Here is a 16,219-nt window from a genome sequence, read left to right as displayed (position 1 = left end):
CAACCACTGCCTTCAGGCAGACAGTTCTGTTCATGGAAACAGAATTCTGCTGACATCTGAGTGCCTCCTTGGTGCTATTTCATGATGCTGGACCCTGCCCATTATTATTTAATCCTCGGAGCCATAACTTAAGCTTGTCATCCACGTGGTGAAACGCAGCTCTGCAGCCCAGGGGTCCTTCCGTCCGCCTCTGCGATCCCCCTCTTGTCCTGCCCTTACCCTAACCCATCTCTCAACTTCCAGGCTTTCTCTCAACCATCTGACAGTTAAAAAAACCATGTCAACACATTTTTTTCTTTTTGTCTCTATTTAAAACCTGGCAACTTCCAATTTTTCCTTCAACAACTCCCAATTCTGCAGTCTGGCTGTTTTACTAACTGAACCACAAATCCTGTAACACTTTCAGGACGTTTCCCACAACAGTTGCCCGTGTCAGGCCCCACCGCCCCCCACTTCCTAACCACAGCGCCTGTCACCCGGAGGTGCCCGCAGCGCGTCCCTGGCCCTGGCTGGGACCTGTCACCCGGAGGTGCCCGCAGCGCGCCCCCGGCCCTGGCTGGGCCGTCCGCGCCCGCCCGTGCAGTCAGGCACTCCTCCACGAAGCCTCACACGAAGCCACCCCCGCCTCGCCCCCGGCTACACGTCCACCCCAGCCAAGGCGCCCGGGGCACTGTCACCAGGTCTCAGGAGCGGCCAGGACACGGACCGAGCGCCAGCCACTTGGAAAACCGCCGGCCAGTCTGGGAGGACGGCCTACGGCCCCGCACCTGCGTGCCTGGATGTGTCTCCCAAGGGCGCTCCTGCACGTGGAAACCGGGAGACGGGGGCAAAAATGCTCCTGTTAACGACGGCAGAGCAGTGAAAACCACCCAGGTGTCTGCTTGACACCGGATGAGAAGACGCAGTCTCAGAAGCCGAAGTAAAGGGCACCCTTTCTCTAAAGCTCGAGCCAAGGAAGGAGGACGCAAAGCGGAGCAGCGAGAGAACAGTGACACTGAGAGCGGGGACCTCGTGCGGCGGAAGGAGCGCAGGGACGCAGCAGACGACCCGGAGACGGGCGTCACCTCGACGGGCAGTTCCACCTTGGGGGGAACTGCCGCGCGCTGCGTGAGGCGCCGGCCCGCCGGCTAACGGAGCGGGCGCCTGCGGACCACCAGGGGGCGCCGTGCTCTCTCCAAACCCGTGGCCCGCCCGGGGGCGCTGGGCAAGGCTCTGCTCGCAGTGGGCACGCAGGTGACCTGTACAGTCAGGCAGGCTGCTTGGGGTGGCTGGGATTCCCAGATGGTAAATAACTAGGGGATTCACGGCCCACATTACAGGGAAATAACTGGTTGATTCTTTAAAAAGGAAAAACTCCAAACCCACCAGGTATGATGTCCCCCCCTCTTCACTGCTACAACATTTGCAATAAAGCACAATTCTGAAGCCATTTTTCATTTTTTTTATTGCTGTTAATTCAAGGAAAAAAGGTTGCATAAAATCCAATCTTTTCTAGAAATATAAGTGGCCTTTCCAGTACATAACATTTCAAATATCAAAGTATATGGTAAACATACAAATAAGGAGAAGGTAACATACCTCCTATATACAGTACAGTCTTTTAAATCATAAAATAAGCTCCATAAAGTACAACTGGCAAGTGATTCACAATACGGTCCATACAGGGCTTATCAAAACTCTCACTTCCATAGCTCGATTGCAGCTTAACAATTAATTTAATAATATGGTCCAAAAATACCCAAATAAAATATATTTAATCAAAATAATTTCCTTTCGTTGAACTTTCTTTTTAAATTAAAGCTTTCGCCTACCCCTTCTCCCACCCCACCTTTCTTCCCCTTTTACTCCCACCCCTGAAAGAAGGTTTCAAAATGTACATTGGTGCTATAAATATAAATTCTACCTATGAAGCTTTACAGGAAGCTTCTTACTTCAAGTGTTTCCTTTTGTCTGGCAATCTGTTAGGTTTCTGAACCAAGGCCAGATATTTAAGTTCCTCTGCCGCACACCAACGTGACCCCACAGAAACACCCGCTGTCTCTACTCTGTACCGAGGGTGGGGCGTAGCACACCCAACCCCCAGCCCTCACACCCGCGGCTCAACGCCGGGGGCTGCTCCGTGCCGCCGACGGCAGGGGTCCAAACCCACACCCCATCTTCCAGATAACCTCAGTGCACTTTAGGAAATCAAAAATTACCTGGAAGCAATTTAGTACATAGATCGGCTTTAAAAACAAACAGTCGTTTTAAACAGCAGCATTAAACTTAGTGACGGGACACTGACATGATTAACACCATCTTAACACACTCAGAATTCAGTCTTTCACATTATAATCAAACACAGTGGTGAACTGTTGCCGAAGTGACTTTGCTACGAGACAGGATAGGGACGAATACCTGACTTTTGTAGAAACGCAGAGCTTCTGTTCAGATCGCAATAAACCGTATACATTTCAGACATGACAGAACACTGACAGTTGGTGTACGGAAAAGAAATCTTGACTTGTGTCTTTTACGTGACACAGCGGTAGACTGCGGTAGACTACATGTAAAACTGGCTGTTGGCTTTCGTTACAAACACACACACACAGGAGAACCACACTCACACAAGTTTGTTCACTTTATGTCTCTCTGAAGCAACAGGCTAAAAACGTATGATGGAGTAAAAAAGTTTCTGTTTTTAAAGAAAAAGCTCTTTGTCCACTTCGTATGTCACATTTTCTCAGTTTCATATGGTTTACCTCTTCCTCTCTCTTTCACTCCGATTTTTATTTGGACAAGTGCTGCGTTGGTGTGTGTACGTGGAAGTGTTTATTACATATATACACACTGCTTGGGAATCAGATTCTCCCTTACTGTGAAGGTGGAACATTTTACCAGTGAATGATACTACACAGAGCGGTTTAGAGTGTGGACGGTGCAGGGCCAGCCGCTTCGGCAGCCACTGTCAAGAGCGGAGGTGGGACGAAAACATGGAGATTAGGGCCAAAGTGAGAAAAGCTGGGGAAGAAGCAAAGTTGTTTTTTTTTTTCCCTAAAACCATATGACTGTCACCAGTGTTATGAAAAAAGGTCAAATACACAGTTTCAAAGATTCAGTAAACATTGCACACAGCAAGTATTCAGTGTTAAAAAAAAAAAAAAAGCACACATCAAGATTTTCCTTTTGATTGTTTGAAGGTTTAAATTACATGTATCATACAGATAAGCCTGTTGTTGAACCAGGAGACCAGAGGCTCAAAAGCAATGCATTCTTGTTTTGTTTTGGCCATCCGTACAAGAGAAATGAGAAATCTCAACTGCATAGAAATCTAGGAAATGTATAGACAAAGAAACACAAACAAAACACCTTTCCTTTCCCTCCCCTCCACACCCCACCATGACTGCCCACACTTCAGTGTATTAAGGAGGCAAGCTTTACTTGTTTCAGTCTGCAGAATCCAACGTGTCACTAGAAGGGGGGAGGGGAGGTGCGTATCTCAGTCTGTAAGAGCCTAAAACGGGAAAGAGAGCTGCTAAGTCACTGTGCACTGTAAGGCATCACACATGACAAGACATCAGACGGGCCTGCCCCTCTGTCCAGGCAGCGCCTTCTGCACTGCCGTGACCCAGAACAGTCCTAGCAACGTGAAGTTTGTGCTTTAAGTTCAACCTAAAGCTATCAAACTCAACTTTCCCTTAAAAACTCCAAGCAAACACTTCCAATTCAAGACCCTTTTCCTGTGTTGAGATCTGGCAAAATTCAAAAGCTTCGTGTGAGCTGAAATGTAACAGTTTGAGGCCTCCATTGAATTTGGTATCCTACTTGTACTTATTTAAGAATTTCTTTATTGTGGTGGTAACACAAGAAAGTTCTAATTTTCTTATTCCCAAGTGAAAGTGTTAGTCGCTCAGTCATGTCTGACTCTGCCATCCTATGGACTGTACCCCCACAGGCTCCTCCATCCATGGGATTCTCCAGGCAAGAACACTGGAGTGGGTTGCCATTCCCTTCTCCAGAGGATCCTCCTGACTCAGGGATGGAACCCGGATCTCTTGCATTGCAGGCAGATTCTTTACCCTCTGAGCCACCAGGAAAGCACAGTGCTTAACTGTTCTGTTCCTTAAAATGTGACAGCACTGGAAACTAACGTCGGCTGGGAAAGAAGGGAGCACGCCTGAGGTCATCTGCCTGCGCACAGATAGACCCAAATAACAAAGGATCTCCCAAGTCAGGTGACTACCACTTCCTAATTTTTCAGTATTTAAAACTTTCGCTTACTCTATGAAACTGGATTGTTGCTTAAAAAAAAAAGTGCTGCTAGCAAAGAGATTTGCAAATTCCCATTTATATCCCTTAAAAAGTGCCTTTCCGGTTTCCTCCTTCCCTGGCAACTGGATTCCTCTGAACTGCCCTGAGCTGCGGGGCCTGTGTCTACGCTGTCTGGCCGCCTGCACCTCTCGGCTGTCGCTGCGCGCGCAGCCCGCGGACACACCGGCGGCTCCTGCTGCTCCCACGGAGCCGCACGCCTCCGGCCCCTCAGAAACAAGTCCTCCGGGCGCTCTCGTGATTACCTTGTGGGCCGGCCTCCATGGACGACTGCTTGCACTCCTGCGCATGGTGTCCGCTCACGCCACAGTTGTAGCACGAGGCGCTCCCGCTCTTCTTGGGCGCCGCGCCGCCCGAGCCGGCCACCACGCTGTGCGGGTACACGGGGTAGAACCGGCCGAAGCCCGCCACCGGCTGCACGCCGTAGCCGGCCTGGCCGCCCAGCACCGGGTCATGCACCAGCCCGCTGGCGTACGGGGCCTGAGGCAGGAAGAAGGGGAGCTGGCCGCCGCTGCCCTGGGGCGCCTGGCTGAGGTAGCTGCCGTTGCAGAGGGAGGGCAGGCTGAAGAAGGGCGAGACGCGGTACAGCGGCCCGGGCGCCGGCCCCGGGTAGTAGTAGCCGCCGAGTGGCAGCCCGGCCCCGCAGCCGCAGCGCCGGCCGCACGAGCCGCAGGCGCCGGCCGGGGCCAGCAGCGCGCCAGCGCCCAGGAAGGCGGCGCCGCCGCCCTGCGCCCGTGCTGGGCGCGGGGCTCGCGCTGGCCGCGGGGCTCGGCGCGCCGACGGCGCGCGCTCGTGGCGGCGGCCCGGGAAGGCGGCGGCGCGCGACGCGGGACCACCACCTTCACGCCGGCGGGCGGGGCCGCGGCTGCCGCGCCGCCCTCCAGCTGAGGCACCATTGGAGAGAGTCCCGCCGCCGGGGAGGCGGCCTTTGGGACAGGGTCCGTGGCAGCGACGGGGGAGCCCGGGAAGGGCCCGGGGCCGGGGCCAAAGGCGGCGCTCGCGGAGCCCGCGCCCAGGCCCGCGGCGGGCGGCGGCGCCAGGTTCAGGGCGCAGCTCTCGGGGGGGCCCGGCGGCAGCTTCAGCCTCTGGATGGTGAGGTGCAGCGCGGGGCCGCCGCCGTGCGGGAGGAAGCCGGAGGGCAGTGGCAGCGGGGCCGCCAGCAGCTCCAGTGGCTTCTCCGAGTCCCCGGCGGACGCCGCTGGCCCAAGCGCGCCCAGGGGCGCGGGGTCCGCAGGCTCCCGGAGGGCGGAGAGCGCCACAGGGCCGGGGACCAGCATCCCGATCGTCTTGCCATCAGCAGACTTGGGCGGAGGCACCACGACCTCAGACTTCTGGGCACCATTGTGCATGACACAGTGTAGAGTTGGCATGAAAGAAATATGCTGATACTTGGCTGAGCTTAAGGGATCTTCCAAAAGGTCTGCACTGTCGTTTCCTAAGGAAGCGATTTGAACAGGTGGCTTGACCGTGACCGTCTGGCCCACAGAACCGTAACTTGTAAACCTGGTTGTCGAGGGATTTCCAGAGTCCTCGGAATTGCTGTCTGTGTCTGAGGGAAACATGTAAACAGATGTTAACACAAGCATCCTCTCCCGTCCATCCTGCTAGAAATAAAATTTAAGTATACCTAAAAATATACCCTGACTTTTAAAACCAATAAATGTATCCCCCTCAGTGTCCTGACTACTGAGCTAACCTTCTTTTAATTTTTGGCTTTCTATGGACTTTATTTGAAAACTATGGAGATTCTGGAAAAGGCAAGACACCAAGGAGACAATAAAAAGATTGGTGGTTGCCAGGGGTGGAGCCCTGGGGGAAAGATGAGGAGGCAGAGCACAGAGGATTTTCAGGGCAGTGGAAACACTGTATGATGTAGTGAAGGTGGATCTGTATCCTTACACATCTGCCCAGAGCCACTGAAGGTACACCACCCAGACTGTGCCCTTACACGTATCACGTGTCAAAGTCAGTTTTGTGTCAAAGTCGGTTCCATCCTTGGTAAACAAATGTGCCATCCAGTCAGTGATGTTCATACCGTGTGAGAAGAGGGGCTACACAGGAAATTTCTGTGTCTTTCTCTCAATTTCACTGTAAATCCAAAACCGCTCTAAAAAAATTAAATCTCAAAAAAACCCTTGGACAGGTAAGAAACAAAAGGTTAATGGCGCCTGGATGAAGCACAGTATAAACACAGACCTTTATTACAAGGGATCAGGTATCTTTTACCTTTAATCAATTTTAGGCAATTCATTTGACTTATATGCTGTACTGCCTGCCAAACGCGAGGTCTTCACATTTGTCTCTCATAAATTATACAATTTAAAGGAGTTCAATCAAGACTATATTTAATTTAAACATCTAGACATAGAGAAGGGAAGACAGTTTTCCTAGAGTGGAATAGTCTTCCTTTTAAATACTTTGGTGGGAGAAAGAAAATGTAAAACTACCATTACAGTCATAAAGTAAATGCTAGAACACAAGAAGCAAGAAAAACACGAGAGCACTGCAGTTCCTCCTAAAAGGGAACAGCCAAGTGGCAGACACAAAACTGTACCACATTTCTTTTTATTACTGCATCATTCTTACGCACTCTTATGCTTGTAAACATAATAAATTCAATATAGACTTCCCCTGGGTTTCTTGATTTTTGGTGTAAAGGGGGCAAAGTGCAAGATTTAGTTCAGTTTTAACTCTCATAACCCAGACCCTGCAGCGCTATGCACTGAGACCATCCAATTAAATGCAGCACCTGATTTAGCATTTTTTTTTTGCTCACAAATATAAGCAGAATTGCATTATGTAGTTAAAATGCTTATATTTATTAAGGTAGTAACTAGCTATATTCAGCAAAGAAGCTAAAACTTTTAGAAACAATTCTAAAAACAAATCATACTATGCTTCCTGGAGAAAGGTTAAATAGAACCTATTTCGTGACATAGAATGTAAACAACAATACTAGTAACTCAATAATTTTTATTAGAAGAGATTCAACTTATGAACAAATGGTTCTAATATAGACTCCCCTTAATAACTGAGGAGTTCCTTGTTAAACTCTGCAAAACAAAAAGTATTCAATTAGTAACTTACTTAAGGCATTATATCGGTATCTGTACCTTCACATGAGTAGGAGTTAAAAATAATATTTAAGTTCAAAAGAAGCTGTTAACATTTTTCAGATGATCAGTTAAATTTCTAAATGAACTGGGCTTTGTTTAAATCATCTTAAGTCATAGCAAATGGCCCCATGATTTTAACTGATCTCAAATGGTTTTCTGAACATTCATTAGAAGGACTCATCTAGCAATTTAGAGATAGGTTTTCCTTTTCTGAGATGACTTTGAAAAGTATAACGTCTTATTAACAAAACCCCATTATGACCACTACCACCAACAAAGCCACCTGCAGTGCAGTAGGCCCAAGTCCAGTCCCTGGGTGGGGAAGACCCCCCGGAGAAGGGAGGGCAACCCACTCCAGCATTCTTGCCTGGGAAATCCCATGGACAGAGGAGCCTGGTGGGCTACAGTCCATGAGGCGGCAAAGAGTCAGACACGACTGAGTGACTAACAGCTTGAATCTGCCAGGTTAACAACTGCTGACCCATGGGGCATTTGTCACCATCAGCAGCAAATGTTTAACAATATGGCTGCCTGAGGTAGCATTACTAGTTGGGACTAACAAGAGCCTGACCAAAAAACTTAAAAGAAAAAACTGAAGAATGAGATGTCCACAGGAAGCTCTGAAAAGCTTAGATATATCCCTGGGAATCTAGAAGGCCACGCTCATACGCAGGGCTGTGGGCCCGTCCAGTAAAGACCTAAGGTGGCTTGGATACATCCCTGGGAATCTAGAAGGCCATGCTCATACGCAGGGCTGTGGGCCCATCCAGTAAGACCTAAGGTGGCTTGGATATATCCCTGGGAATTTAGAAGGCCACGCTCATATGCAGGGCTGTGGGCCCGTACAGTAAAGACCTAAGGTGGCTCTCAGTTCTTACTTCTGGCTGACTCTGAGCTTTCATGTAAGGAGCATTTGAAGATACAGTACATACAGAAAACAAAATGGCAGATATAAATCCTACCTTATCATTAATTACAGTAAATTTAAATACATAAACAAGTCAGCCAAATGGCAGAGATGGGCAGAATGGCTTAAAAAAACCATCATCCAACTATAAGATGTCTTTAAGAGACATACTTTAGAATCAAAGACACAAACAACGTTTAGGGTAAAAGGATGGAAAAAGAGGTATCCTGCAAACACCCAAGAGAGAGCTAAAGTGGCTACAGTATTATCATCAGATAAAACAGACGTTACGACAAAATCTGCCATTAGAGACAAAGGATACTTATAATGATAAAAATGGTCAATCAGGAAGACATAAAAATTATATGTCCATCTAACAATATGCAATTTTCAATCTTTCTACACCTACTCTGTATTTTGTTATGACTCTTTCTCTTTAATAGCATTTCCAGTGAAACAGGTTTAAAAAATCAACATTACTAGAAACTGCTAAGTTAATGGTCTTTAAGACACCTGTTATACCAATTAAATTTAAAGTCAATAATGACATTTTCAGTACCATAAAAATAGTTGTTTGACAGATTTTAAGAGCACACATTTCCCTCTGCCTCCCCCACACCCTTCCAAAGAGCAAACCTCTGTCTTTTTCTTCTTCACTTTCAAAACTCTCTCTTCCATCATGTCGGGGGCTAGAAGGAGAGCTGTAACTCTCTGAAGATGTCTCTCCACACGTGTCATGTCCAGATCCAATATCCAAACTCACATCTGAAAATTACATGATTTTATAAAAAGCAGAATTGTTCAGTTAAATAAATTTCTGAACTGAACCATCAGAAATTACAGTTGTAAATTTTTTTTCAGTTTTTATATAATTATGTAATAAAAACTGGCCCTTGACCAAGGTAAAAGTCCATTACTGAAACACAATTTTAACTGAAAATAATTGACAAATACATTCGTAAAACAAAGGCAGAGAAAATAGTCAATCTTATTGACTTTAAAAATCAGAATTAACGTTCTTTGTAGGGTCTGCCTAATACTACCACATCGAACCGCTTCTTAAGTTAAATAAAAACTCCTCAGAGTATACTATAAAATTCTTTCTTAAAAAAAAAAAAAAATAAAATAAAACAACAACTCAAGAATACAACTGACTGCCAAAAATGCCTTTCAGTTAAAATTTCCATGCCTGAAATATTTGAAAAGATTAAATTGCTTCCCATGAAGTAGACTGAGTAGCCCCTGAGTTCTAAGCAGAAATAAATGATGGACTGGGAATAAAAAAAAAAACGCCACCACCACCAAACCACTTGGGTAGAGTGAGCTCACTATCATGCAGTGAAGCCTTTGATACTTCACAGGGTAAGCTTCAGAATGCTTAAAAAAAAAAAAAAGGTGAGAGGCAGCTATTTCTCAGAATGAAATAATTTATTCCATTAATTTCTTTACATTATATATCTAGTAAATATTTTAATCACTCAACTGTCATAGATTAATTTGCAATTTTCAAAGAAATACATACATAAATCTAAATCTATAGTGAACATAATTTCCTGTTTTTGACAATCCAGGTGCTTTAGAATTGTGTGGATTCTTTGGAATTTTTATAATAAAAAAGAAATGTGATCCTCTGAATTCAGAAGGTGAGGAAGGTAAGGATCATTAACTATGCCAAAGGCTATTCCACAAACTGCCCTTTTAAACAGAAATATAAAAAACTCAACATTCAAAAGACTAAGATCATGGCATCCGATCCATCACTTCATGGCAAATAGACGGGGAAACAATAGAAACTGTGACAGACTATTTTCTTGGGCTTCAGTATCACTGCAGATGGTGACTGCAGCCACGAAATTAAAAGACACTTGCTCCTTGGAAGAAAAACTATGACCAACCTACAGAGCATATTAAAAAGCAGAGACATTATTTTGCCAACAAAGGTCCATCTAGTCAAAGCTTATGGTTTTTCTAGTAGTCATGTATGGATGTGAGAGTTAGACCATAAAGAAAGCTGAGCACCGAAGAATTGATGCTTTTGAACTGTGGTGTTGGAGAAGACTCTTGAGTCTCTTGGACTGAAAGGAGATCAAACCAGTCAATCCTAAAGGAAATCAGTCCTGAATATTCTTTGGAAGGACTGATGCTGAAGCTAAAGTTCTGATACTTTGGCCACATGATGCAAAGGACTGATTCACTGGAAAAGACTCCAATGGTAGGAAATATTGAAGGCAGCAAGAGAAGGGGATGACAGAATGAGATGGTTGGAGGGCATCACTGACTTGATGGACATGAGTTTGAGCAAGCTCTGGGAGTTGGTAATGGACAGGGAAGCCTGGCATGCTGCAGTCCGTGGGGTTGCAAAGAGTCGAACACAACTGAGCAACTGAATTGAACTGATAAACTTTTTTACTTATTGTTTTCCCTGATTCCACTTTTCCCCTTCTATTTGCCATGAAGTGATGGGACAGGGTGCCACGTTATTAAGACGACAAAGAGGAAAAAACTTACGCTAGCCACTATTCTAATGATAAAAATCTAGTTATTAGTATTTATGGATAAAAAGAAGCTAGACAGACTTAAGAACCATTTAGACCCATCAGACGACAGACCCGCAATGAGTTATTAAAGGAAGATGAAGGTCTTTAAATCATTATAATCTAAAATAAATTGAGAGGTCAACCCCAAATTTTTGGTGCCACAATCAGCTAACAGAAGAATGGGGTGGAAGAAACATGGGCGATGCAACCGGATAAAGTTCTTCATACTGTAAGTGAGGTGAGGCATCCTTCTCTTTAGTAGAAAGATTTAAAGCTTGAGATTTTAAAAGCAAATATTGTGAAAACACAGATGATGAACAGCACTGACTGTTTCGGGGAGAAGACAACATACAGGCGCACGGGGGGACTTATTTTGTTCCCTTTTGTACCTTCAGAATTTTGAACTACATAAATGTATTTTACCCAAAATAGAAGTTAAATTTTAAGTTACAAACACTTATCTCAAACTGAGTTATTTAAAAATCTGGACAATCCATGAATCAAAGGACCCAATATTTTCAGCTTCAATATGGCATCTACATTTACTAACTGTGTGCTTGTTCTGTTAAAAACCCTTAAAGGTAATTCCTCAGTATTTCAAAGGGATTAATAAACAGAGGGTTTTATCTTTAACCTGCGGTCAGCAAACATCTCAGCTACACCTGACAGCAGTTTCACAAAGTATTTTTTATTTATAGTTTACTCTATAAATAAAAAATATATATATACACACACATATGAATCAGTGGCATAGAGAGAGAACAAGAAAGATAGAATAAGGTTAATTTTGAATTAAAAATCCTGAGGTTGTACTTTCATAATATTTGAAAATAAAGAAAGGAATTAAGAGTCTGATCGATTATCCAAAGTTCTTAACCTAGACAGCGTATGTTTTCTTCTAACTTATTATAAGAGGCAAAAGGAATTACATGACTGAACACCTTGGTACTTGATGCAAGCCAAATGCTTTTCATATGTTGTCACATTTAAGTCTTACAATCTGATGAGGTGGACATTATTCTTCTTTTACAAATTTAAGAAACTAGGGGGGTGGTAAAGACGCAAACCTACACCTGTCTGAGATCAAAGTCCACATGCATCTCTGAAAATATGAAGCTCAAAGGGGAGAAACCATTACTAACTTTTTGGATGTAGTTCCCACATCATATGAGACCAGAGTGATGTTATGAGGGTGGCGTATACCTGACAGGAATCTTAACTCGAGGTGACCTGATTTAGCATGTGGCTTAGAAGGCAGTGCAGAGAACGAACCAGGAGCAAACAGACAGGGAGTCCCGGCAGCGGCTGTTTCTAGTCGTCCACCGAGAACTCCTGTCCCCTTGTTTCAGCAGCGCCCCCTTCTTTCAGCTGCCATCACCACGGGAATCTCAGACACTGCAGTGTTACAACACGAAAAGTTACTCCAATGAGTTGGCTCCCCACGTTTCTCTGCTCTCCCTGTAGTCCCAGGGACTCTCGAGAGTCTTCTCTAACACCATGGTTTGAAAGCATCAATGCTTCAGCGCTCAGTCTTCTCAAGGTCCTTCTTATGGTCCAGCTCTCACACCCATAAATGACCACTGGAAAAACCACAGCCTTGACTAGATGGACCTTTGCTGGCAAAGCGATGTCTCTGGTTTTTAATACGCTGTCTAGGTTTTTCACAGCTTTTCTCCCAAGGAGCAAGTGTCTTTTCATTTCATGGCTGCAGTCACCATCTGCAGTGATTTTGGAGCCCAAGAAAAGAAAACCTGTCACTGATTCCACTTTTTCCCCTTCTGTCTGCCATGAAGTGATGGGACAGGATGCCATGATCTCACGTTTTGAATGCTGAGTTTCAAGCCAGCTTTTTCACTCCCCTCTTTCACTTTCAGCTAGATGCTCTTTAGTTCCTCTTCACTTTCTGCCCTAAGAGTAGTATCATCTGCATATCTGAGGTTGCTGATATTTCTCCCGGAAATCTTGACTTCAGCTTGGGATTCCCATAAACCTCCACAAAGGATGGTCATTAAAGCTTGAAAGAGTCAATAAGATTTTTTAAGATGACTTTAACACAAGAGTACAGGCTTCTGTGAGGCTGGATAGACCCCTCAGGTCTTGTGGCCTCTGCTCTGGAGCAGGGAGTAGCTGAAGAGGAAACCCATGACGAGACCGCTGCTGCCAGGGGGAGGGAAAGGGGCCGGAGTGTAGCTGCGGCAGACGTCCCTTCACCTCCGAGGCCAGACCAGATTTCCTGCATTAAATATGTCTGAAGTATTCATGGAGTTAATTCAGAAATTACTACTCACATCAATGCAGGGAAAATGTGTGTGAGGCTTTGACACAACAGCTCAACACCCACTCTAATAGGTACCCTGCTAAATATATTTAGGTGATGTGTAATTGAAAGAAAAACTCCCTTACCTTTCACAGAACCACCGTGGGTGTGCGGAAGAGCAGAGATTCGAATACCATTTATTCTACTATTCAATCTACTGTCAGTTTTCTTAATTTTCTCCCTAAGCCAAAAGTATACATGTTACCAACATTTTTTTAACAGTCCCTAGAGAACACATTAAGTACAACACTAATAAAATTCCCCTCAATTTTTTTAATAATTAAAAAAAAAGTTTAGTAAGGTATATGTGAATGTAAGATCTACCCTTCAGTGTGCAGGACTGGAAACTGTGCCCCTCCAAACTGAATATGATACATGACAACAGCCTTGTTTTTATTATGTACATGTGTTGATTATCTAGAACTAAAAAAAAGAAGTCCAGAGTAAAAATAAAGAGAAAACTAATATAAAAATACTATTTATACTACATAAACTAAACAGGTCTATTATCAGATGTTGTCTTCTCTGACCAATTTCTATTAGTAGAAACATTAAATCAAACCTACTTTTCAATTTGTGGCTTTCCTTTCTTCTTACTTATAGAAGATAAACTTCGTTTTTCAGTTGAATGCTACGGAAAAGAATAAAAAAGTAACTGGACCAAAGCACGGCCATACTCAAGGAGGCATCCTCGTATTCTGATACAAGACACTAAAATGACACAACCCCAGTTGTGTATTCTAACACATTTTTATTTTCTATCTTTTTTGAAGTTACCTACTTGGTCCACTAAAATTTGCATATTTTCTGACAAATACTTAATCATGAGAAAAATACCTATTCTGTATTTTGCTTTTATTAATAAAATGGATTGTTTTCTTTTTGTCACTAAAAAAATACAATCAAGTAACTGGTATTTGCTACAGGTTTACTAGTCTTCTCAAGTTCAGGTCGGTAGAACACACGATTGTGTTGACTCTAAGAAGAAAAGGTAGAGGCCCCGAGGCAGATGAAGACACACAACAGTCAGGTGGACCTGAGAATCAGCCATCAGTGAGCATGACTTTAATAACACAATTTCTCAAAGTATGTTTTAATGCTTTAGTTCATAAAACACATCCCAGTAAAGGTTCACATCTGGACCTGAGTGTTAGCCAGTAATACAGATCCCTTTTCTAGAGCAGGTGGTTCTCTCCAGAGCGGTCCCACTAAGCATCGCCCCTGCACTTGCGGTCCATGGCCCTAAACTCACTGGGGAGCACGCGGCTCTCTGACTACACCAGCAATGAAAAGCGAGTACTTCCTAATCACGTTTGGGAGCGCTGGGAAACTGGCCCAACAGGTCACGAGGGAAGAGACCTTTCAGAGCTCACATCTCCACAGCGAGACAGGGACCAAAACGAGAATGATTCTTTCAAAGCAAAAACCGTGGCATAACGGTGTATCCCTAGTGAATCATTTCCGGCATCATCACAATAAAACGTATTAGTATTTCTGAGTAATAAAACTGATATAAATACACTTCTTCAGGTCCCAGAGGAGCTTAGGTCATGTATACCAATTAACTTCAAAGTCTTACATTGAAATGTTCCTTCATTTCTTCTTACCAGATACACTAGCAGACCTCACAGTGCTTAAGGAACTTGACTCACATGCAGTAACACCGCCTGATCAGCATGGCGGAAGACAAAACAACCCCCGTACCTGGTCGACTAAGGCCACACACTGCTCCTGGTGCTGAACGGTGGCACAGGTTGGCTTCCTCCAATCCATGACCCCATTCTGCTCAGCATACTGCACGGGGAGCGCGTCCACCGGGGAACAACCTGCACCGACAGTGCTAGCAAAAGAAAGAGTTTGTGCCAGTGTGAAGCTCTGTCCTCAGAAATCCCAACTACTGAGCATATAGTGAAGAAGCGATGGCAACCCTTTCTTCAGTACGTTAGTTTTTTATAGAATGCCTTGCAATAGCTCTAAGGAAAAAAGTAAACTATGAAAATAAGCCAGTACATAGCATTCTTACCTACTTATTAATTAATGCCTGTCTCTGAGGAGCTTGACAAAGGCACAGTCTGTCTCTGGACTCATTCCACATGGCTCACAGCCGGGGTACTAACCCCGATCTTGAGACAATCGCTATGGACTGTGTGTGTCTAAGGCAAGGGAAGGGACAGCATAATGTGACTGGAAATCAAGAGGAACAGGCCACAGAAACAGACTCAGAGAGAACCCAGAGAATTACCGGACACGGACTCTAAACTAACAGTGCTCAACACTGGTCAAGAGCTACAGGATGACAGAACTTTGGAGGAATACTGGAAAATAGAAAAAGGAATCAAATTTAAATTCTAGAACTATAAAATAAATTAGGAAAGACAATGGCACCCCACTCCAGTACTCTTGCCTGGAAAATCCATGGACAGAGGAGCCTGGTAGGCTGCAGTCCATGGGGTCGCTAAGAGTCGGGCACGACTGAGCGACTTCACTTTCACTTTTCACTTTCATGCACTGGAGAAGGAAATGGCAACCCACTCCAGTGTTCTTGCCTGGAGAATCCCAGGGACGGGGGACCCTGGTGGGCTGCCGTCTGTGGGGTTGCACAGAGTCGGACATGACTGAAGCGACTTAGCAGCAGGAATTCAATGGATGGAAACAGATGAAAAAACTCAGTGAAGAGGAAATCTGGTCATGAGAAAATAGACTGGGGCATGGAAAGGGGAAAAATGTAGCAGCAGAAGAAGCTTGAGAGAGCACGCACGATGTGGCGGAAAGCCTGGCCTGTGGGCGCCCAGGGCCACAGAGGAGGGGCTCACTCAAAGAAAGCTGCAAACTCATCACAGGGAACTGCTGAAAACCAGACAATGGGAAAATTCAAACACACAGTCTGGGTTTGGAGAAGCACCCTAACCTTCAGAGAGTAACAGGATGGAGACAATGGCTACCTGCGGTCTTGAGCTCCCCCTAGAAGCAGAGTCTGGGTGACGTGGTTGACATGGCCGGGCATCTGGGAAGCAGGAGCAAGGAAGGAGAGGGG

At 45.1% G+C, this 16,219-nt stretch overlaps 1 protein-coding gene across 1 annotated transcript in view; it reads right to left on the bottom strand.

The window, feature by feature from the left end:
- Positions 1-1,429: 1,429 nt before the first annotated feature.
- ZCCHC2 (zinc finger CCHC-type containing 2) overlaps positions 1,430-16,219 on the bottom strand; it is a 54,210-nt gene continuing 39,420 nt past the window's right edge. The window contains 7 exon segments of the mRNA XM_070361812.1: positions 1,430-3,493; positions 4,554-5,097; positions 5,142-5,857; positions 8,968-9,096; positions 13,272-13,366; positions 13,752-13,816; positions 14,890-15,025. Coding sequence (XP_070217913.1) covers positions 3,426-3,493; positions 4,554-5,097; positions 5,142-5,857; positions 8,968-9,096; positions 13,272-13,366; positions 13,752-13,816; positions 14,890-15,025 — 1,753 coding nt within the window. The 3' untranslated portion in view covers positions 1,430-3,425.

Source organism: Bos mutus, chromosome 24, assembly GCF_027580195.1.
Source record: "Bos mutus isolate GX-2022 chromosome 24, NWIPB_WYAK_1.1, whole genome shotgun sequence".
Classification (NCBI taxonomy): domain Eukaryota; kingdom Metazoa; phylum Chordata; class Mammalia; order Artiodactyla; family Bovidae; genus Bos; species Bos mutus.
Note: the sequence above shows the minus strand (reverse complement) of the source record. Positions and strands in the feature narration are given on the sequence as shown.